Source organism: Pygocentrus nattereri, chromosome 23 (assembly GCF_015220715.1).
Source record: "Pygocentrus nattereri isolate fPygNat1 chromosome 23, fPygNat1.pri, whole genome shotgun sequence".
In the NCBI taxonomy this organism is placed as follows: Eukaryota; Metazoa; Chordata; class Actinopteri; order Characiformes; family Serrasalmidae; genus Pygocentrus; species Pygocentrus nattereri.
The window spans coordinates 29,659,869-29,667,598 of record NC_051233.1 but is presented as its reverse complement, the minus strand read 5'-3'; the positions used below and the strand labels follow the sequence as shown (position 1 = coordinate 29,667,598).

Here is a 7,730-nt window from a genome sequence, read left to right as displayed (position 1 = left end):
TGTATCGACTCGGCTTGTGCACATTTCCAGAACGTCACAGGAGCTCATGTTGAACAAGACGGAAGGAGCACACCTGAACTCATTAAGACTGGATTCCTCAGTCTTAACTCACAATCCATGCCCACAAATGCACTCTTCCAAAGCAGCCACAGAGAATTTGGACAAGCTTTGCCGTCATAGGCTGTATCCCAAAGGGAGAGGAGGGACACTTTTACAATCAAATAAAAATGTGGTTAAAATGATAAAAAACGAATACGCAGTTCAGTGTCCAAACTTTTGACTGGTCGTCTACATGAATTGAACAGCTTGGTTTTTTGGACTGAACTGTATTTGTGATGAGTCGGCAATTTTCTCCAAAATTATTAAAGATTCAGACTAAAAAAATAACACAGTTCATAAACCAAACAGTGTAAATAATATTCTGAGTGTATCTATAAAGTAACGATCATATTTAATAGATAAATCATTATTTATCACATAATCTCACAGATGATCCAACACCCCAAACCCAGAACCCGGCATAGAGCGGCTGAGTGAAAGTGGTGTGGACTGTGTGTAGGAGGGTCATTGTGTCAGAGACGCTGTAGAAGGACAGAGTTCCTGCACTGTGATCCACATACACTCCTATTCTGGAGGATGATGGTCCTGAGATCTCAGTCTGAGTGTTGTTGTGCCAGAAACTGAGAGAGGGTGAACACCGCAGACTCCAGGACTGACTGTTGCATCCAAACACACAATCATTACCCCGTCCTTTCCTGCTGATCCCTTTATATGAGACTGATATGCGCACAGACCCTCCTCCACTGCTCCTCCACTCAACCTCCCAGTAACAGCGTCCACTCACACTCTCCTTACACAACACCTGAGAGTACCAGTAAAATCTCTCTGGATGGTCAGAGTATGACTGGACTTTATAACTGTACGTCACCACTCTGTTCTTCTCAGACAGAATGAGGTAAGGATTTGCTGTGTTAGGATCCAGAGTCAGCTGACAGAAATCTAAAAAGAGAAAATTACATTTCATTTAAATGATTAATTTGATAAAAATTCTGTGTCAGTGTTTTTCATCTTTAAACATTTCCATGTAAATAATTTAGACTCATAATTAAGTAATAATAATAACGAGCAATGAGAAATAATTAGACTCATGAATAAAGTTCACCAAAAACAACAGATCAATCACATTTAAAAAGGACAGACATACCAACTATATCTGTGTGTGTGAGTGTGTGTGTGTGTGTGTGTGTGTGTGTGTGTGTGCATGTGAGTGAGTGTGTGTGTGTGTGTGTGTGTGTGTTTGTTATTCTTACACTGCAGAAAATCTTCTCTGGTTTTTGGTTCTGAGGATAAAATCTGAACTGCTGCAGCTGTGGAGACACAACAGACCAACACAGTCAATAGAATAGAATAGAATAGAATAGAATAGAATAGAATAGAATAGAGGGACTGAGTGAGACGTCATGCAGATGAAAATAAACAAATGATCATGTTAAAACTGGAAAGTGTCATTTTGTGTGTCGTCTTTTAGTAGAACACAATAAATAAACTTGATTTTATTCCCAAACAATTATTCCAGGATAAAATCTATTTCTCTCCTGTTTATTCAGATCTTTCCCATTTCAGTAGTGAATATTAAAGGGTGTCTAATGTCGACTGTCACTGTAAAACTGAACAGGTTGTTGAGTCACTGTGTTTCTGTAAAAACACCACATTTATGTTTAAACATGCTGACAAAACAAACAGCACTTAATATTCATCACAGTATTATTTCATGTTTATAACAGATACATAAACATGAGAGTTCTTAGTTGATGAATACAGATCAGTCACTATTACTTTCCCTCTTTCCTTCTTCCTTTTTTCTTTCTCTCCATCTAACGAGAGGAAGAAAAGCAGATTAGATCATTTCTACTGTGTTTGGGAAACTTCCTCTTTACTCTCTGTTCAAGTACAGATATCCATCCTTATGCTCCACAGCAGGACAGCTCCTCTTACCATGAGGAGGGATTTTACTGAACTCCTCTCTGCAGAGCTCCTCTAGTCGCTCCTTCAGCTCAGAGACAGATCTCCTCACTCCATCAAATGAGAGGTGCTGATGGACAGTGATGCTGGGTGAGTCCTCAGATCCAGAAGAGACACAGAGAGACTGGAAACTCTACAGAGAGAACAAACGCAGTGGAGGAAGATAAAGGAGTACAGGAGAAATGAAGGAGCTCTAATTAGACTAAAGACAGACTTGTGATCACAGACAGGTAGATTTACTGCTGCCTTAATGAACTTTAGCTGAGAGGAGCTTTAGAAGCTGGATGAGGAGCAGGTTCCTCTGCAGATCAGTGATTGTTACCTGGAGGAAATGGATGTGATCCTCTGTGTGTGAAAGCTGCTCCAGCTCAGTGCTTCTCCTCTGTAGATCAGCGATCTCCTGCTCCAGTTTCTCCAGGAGTTCTTCAGCTCCACTCAGTTCAGCCTCCTCCTGAGCTCTGATCAGCTCTGTTGCCTCAGAGCGCTTTTTCTCAATGGAGCGGATCAGTTCAGTAAAGATCCTCTCACTGTCCTCCACTGCTGACTGAGCATAGCGCTGTGAGGACAAGGACACACCAGATGGAGGAACATTTCACCTCTTAAACTGCAACCGCATTATTCATTCATCTCAAGGTTTATCAGAGGAATTTTTCAGGAACAATATGAAACTAAAGGAAATCTAGAGTCACATTCAGGATCTTAAAGGGTTAAAAGAAAAGTTAAAATATCAAATATGCTCAGTTTTCCCCAAATGACCTTCACTGTAGTTTAAATGTAATGGAAGCTTATCTCTATTATCATGGTGTAAACTGCATGTCTATATTCTCACAGTTAACAAACCACACTGAGCTGTTAAATCATGTAGAATAGTCTTGTTTGTAGTGACTGACACTGAAAATAACATCTATAAAATAAAGAAGAAAACTTTTGTAGCTATGTGACATTATTTTGTCCGTGTTTACAGGTAACAGTGTGTCATACAGTGTCAGAAACCACATAAACATGTCTATCAGGCCTTTTTCAGCCAGAGGTGAGTTTTTGTCAGATCTGATTTGAGCTGAACAGATTTCCTGCAGTCTGAATGAAAAAAGCCACTTCAAACCACTTCAAGCCACATTTGTTTACCACTGGAGAAAAAGGTGCTGTGCAGGTTCGTATTTCAGTCAAAAAGGGGCAAAAAATATGAAGCTACAACAGCGGTTTTAATGTCTAACTGTGTACCTTAAATACGTTTTTCCAAGGAAAAAGACACATTATTACCTTTTCATGACCGAATGTTTTAAATCGAGCAGTAAAATAAAAGGCTGGAGACGAGATGGACGGTGTGGAGTCAATACAACTTCAAGATGTACTTGCAGTAGAATATGATACATTTGTGCTCCCTGACTAAAGGTACTGAAGTCAGACCCTTGTCAGCACCACTGTGACAGTTTACGAACTTTTTCTGAAAGGGCAGGTGATTTTTAACCTGATTCTAATCAGATTTATGGATATGTGACTCGGATTGAATAGTCAGATCAGGTTTCATGTGTTTTTCATGATTCAGGGCGACAGTTAATGTTACATCGTCACAACTGGCCCCACCCAGTCGTCCATGTGCTTCCTTGTTTTGTTTCTTCCCGGTCCTGCCCCCTTGTTTCCAGACCCTGCCCTTGATTGTACCACCTGTGTTTATCACCTTTGTCTTGTTAACATTCGTTGTCTCTGTATTTAAGCCCTGTGTTTGTCTGTAGTTGTTGCCTGGTCTGTTTTTCTGTAGTTGTGGTCAGCGTATGTGTCTCGTGGTTGCTCCCCGGCATTACATACAGCTGAAACATGGAGATACTTTATATGTTGTAGTTTACAATGACTGATTCATTAAAAGACGCATACATTAGTGTCACATTCTCGTCGTACTGCAGTCGATAAAAAGTGAAAGACTTTACTTTTATTTGCAAGCAATCAGATCAGATTTGTGTGTCCAGACATTACCAGCCTTTCTGTGTAGGTTGCCATGACAACGATGTGTCAGTAAATATGTAGCTAAGCTGGTGACGCTTATTTCAAACATGATAAATGGAGGTACATCATCTCTCCCGCCAAACCCTTCAGAATTATCTGGAAAAACCATGAACTGCTCTTCTTGAATCCCAGCACATTCATCACTCTGGATTTGACCATGTTCGTGTTTGTCGCCATGTGAGTGACACAAAATACACTTTACAATCTGATTTGAGCGTCCAGACTGAGACACGTCTGTAAAAATCAGATTGGAATCACATTTCAAACCACTTCCAAATATGGTTTGGATCCGATTTGCAAAAATCAGATTTTATGTGGCTTTTCTGTGTCCAGACTATCACAAATAAATCTGGATACAATCTGATTACGCCAATAATCAGATCTAGGCTGGGAGTCTGAACACAGCCATAAAGTCAGGTCACCAGTAATCAACGAACGACACAACACCAGTGCTGTCAACAGTCTGACACCACTGAGCAGGTAACAGCTGGCTGTGAGCGATGTACTATACGGTTCCCCACACTATACACTATATACAATTACCCACATCTTAGTGGATTGAATACATGTACAAATCAGCTGCCAATCACCTGATACTGTGATTAATAAGTCAAATCATGTAAATCTGATTTTTTACCAAACAGTTCCTTTAAAGCTGAACCTTCATTTCCTCTCTTACTGTGATTCTAGATGACTTACTGTCCACACTGTGGAGGAGAGACTGACTGAGCTCTGAAACACCAAATCTCTGCTCAGTTCTCACCTTAAGAGTCTTCACAGCCTGTTTCAGCTCCTGCTGCTCCTTCTGTTTCTCCTGGATTCTCTGCTGGAATTTACTCTGAATCTCCTTCAGCTGATTCTATGAACAAAGACATTTGATGAGTTTGTGTAAATTAAGACCTACAAAGTTAAAGATGTGAAATAGGTTTATACAGTTATAACACACTGTCCTGTGATCACTGTAAGACTGGAAGACGGGTGTTGGCTGGTCACATGATCACTGGCTGGTCTGACCTGTTTACTGAAAACTACCTCACGCACAGTTTGAAAACTCACTGCTTGAATTCTAGACCTGAAAGATCAGTTTAAACTGTTTACCTGATTAATGAAGCTCATTCTAGCCTGAACTGAACCCAAATGATTTCTAGTTCTCACCTGTTTCTCGGTTCTCTCTGTTGCAGCTGAGACTGTATCGTGGCCTCTGTGTTCCTCCATCATACATAAATAGCAGATGCAGCTTCGGTCAGTACGACAGTAGATCTTGATCACTTCATTGTGCTGAGAGCAGATCTTCTCCTGTAGCTGTGAGGAGGCTTTGACCAGCTTGTGCTTTTTCAGTCCAGGAACTTCATAGTGAGGTTTAAGATGAGTTTCACAAAAGGAAACTAGACACGTCAGACAGGACTTGATGGCTTTGAGTTTTCTCCCAGTGCAGAAATCACACTCCACATCTTCAGGTCCAGCGTAACGGGGAGCAGGAGGAGTACGTCCTAGACGTCCTGCACGTCTAGACGGAGAGGGAGCAGCTCTCTGAGATCAGTTTCGTTTTCTCTGAACTGAGGAGGAGGGACTTCCTGGTTTTCTGCTGGTTAATGTGTCACAGAGAGAGGGTGGAGAAAGAGAGGAGGGGGGAAATAATCAAACTTGTAGAGCCATTCAGATCAGCCATTGGATTAAAATGCCTCCAAAAGTTCAAGGTTATGAAACATTAGCTAGTTATTATGCCAACTATTATGTAAAGTATTACCTAACTTGGTAGCTACCTAGCCTGTTGATATTTCTAGCTATATCTCACTCCACCTGGTTAACTCAGCTAATGAATTCACTAGGCTAAACCTTTTTGTTTGAGAATGGACACCATCCATTTTCACCTCCAGTACAATAGCATTTCATAGCTTGAAGCTTGTTATTGCTGAAACCCTCATCTATAAAGTGCAACCAAATGAAGAACTGCAAGTTGAACATCAGTGGGTTCTGTTATTGTTATACTGGGACAGTGAAGGTGGAGCAGTTTGGAGATAAAGCCAGAGAGGCCAGGTTGAGATGGTTTGGACATGTGTTGAGGAGGAATAGTGGATATTTTGGGCAAAAAATGTTGGAGATGGAGCTGCCAGGTAGAAGGAGAAGAGGTAGACCTCAGGGAAGGTTTAGGGATGTAGTGAAGGTGGACATGGAGATGGTTGGTGTGAAAGTAGAGGAGGCAGTGGATAGGGCAAGATGGAGGCAGATGATCCGCTGTGGTGACCCCTAAAGGGAGCAGCTGAAAGAAGAACTATTATACTATTTATAGTTGCTTAATTTTTTAAACTTTTAAAATAATAATAATAAGAAGAAGGAGAACAAGAATAATAATAAATACACATAAATAACAATAATGTAATTTAAAGGGGTATGGAAAATCACGATTTTACAGTTTTGTATTTCCTTGTTAATCTGTTAAAATTGTAGAATACTTCTACACTCAAATCATTTACTCTGCAATCCAAAGCATAGCCCATGAAAAAGCGCCCATATAGGTTTCAGAAATATAGATTACACTTACTGTTTATTGTTTTCACAACTGTCTATATGCACAATACAATAGTGTCATCACACGTGACGTGTTCTACAGACAAGGGCAAACACAAACCAATGAATCTGGCTTTAGGGTCTGCTGATATTCTTCTTTGTCAGAGATATGAGGAAAATGCATTTGTTGAAAAATCAATTTTAAGATTTGAAATGACTTTTGGATCTGCAAACACAAGCAGGCTGAATTTAAAGGGGACCTATTATGCTAATTTGCAATGTTCATCATTTTATTTTTGGGGTGTACTATATTTGATAGCCGTGTTGCAGAAACATTATTTTTCTCCTACTGCAAATCTCTACTCACCCTCTGTCTGAAACGCTCCGTTAGAGCTCCTGTGTCTTTAAGCCCCTCCATCCTGATGAGCCCAGTATGTTCTGATTAGTCAGTTCGCTCACTTGGTTCTGACCGGTTAAACGCCAGAGTGGTTCCACCAATACACGGCCTCCAGTAGATGCGATGCACTGTGCTGTGTGAGGGCATGCCGAGCTCGCTGGTAGGTGGGCAAAAGGATTGTGTTATGGGATTACTTCATCTTGTAACAAAGGGAAAAGGGGTGGGGAGCTCCGGCCCTCAGGTAGCTGAGAAAAGTGGTTTCTGTGGGAGAGAGTTTCTCCCTCTGGCATGGACTTTCAGCTTTGTATCTTCATCAAAAAGCTACATAACACACTAAATTAAAGGGAAAACATTATATATTCCCTTTATGAGTAGAATATAATGTACAGTATTCATACTTATCCTGATCTAAAACACAAAGAAACGGGACAAGGCTTTAAATAATACCTATGCATGAACTCCAGCGTGGCACCCAGCTCACACGCATAGCTGATGTGAAAGAAACATCAGGATGACGCCACTTGGGTAAGAGCACAGTTGAGTGGTGAGAATGATACGGACTGCCACCACACTGCATGAGGCCTAAAGAGAGGATGTTCCTTCGGAAGGACTGAAAACAACAAAGCTGATTAGATATTTCACAATTCTATTGTTTACATCCTCTAACATGCCTCAGTCAACATGTGACAGAAACGGTCATCTGCTGTTGAGACAGGTGTGAGCTTAGTACTGATATCTGTAGCTGTTAAAAGCTGTGGTGAAAGAGAATTTCACCATTTTTAAGCAAAATTTCATCATTAAG

At 40.7% G+C, this 7,730-nt stretch overlaps 1 protein-coding gene across 1 annotated transcript; it reads right to left on the bottom strand.

Annotated features, from left to right (window-relative positions):
• Positions 1 to 466: 466 nt before the first annotated feature.
• Positions 467 to 5,434, bottom strand: LOC108437037 (tripartite motif-containing protein 16-like). The gene is made up of 6 exons (XM_037533708.1): positions 5,179 to 5,434; positions 4,787 to 4,882; positions 2,345 to 2,578; positions 1,996 to 2,155; positions 1,311 to 1,367; positions 467 to 999 (listed from the first exon to the last, which is right to left on the bottom strand). Exons 1-6 carry the CDS (start codon positions 5,239 to 5,241, stop codon positions 467 to 469), a joined length of 1,143 nt encoding a protein of 380 aa, XP_037389605.1. The 5' UTR covers positions 5,242 to 5,434.
• Between the last annotated feature and the right edge of the window lie 2,296 nt (positions 5,435 to 7,730).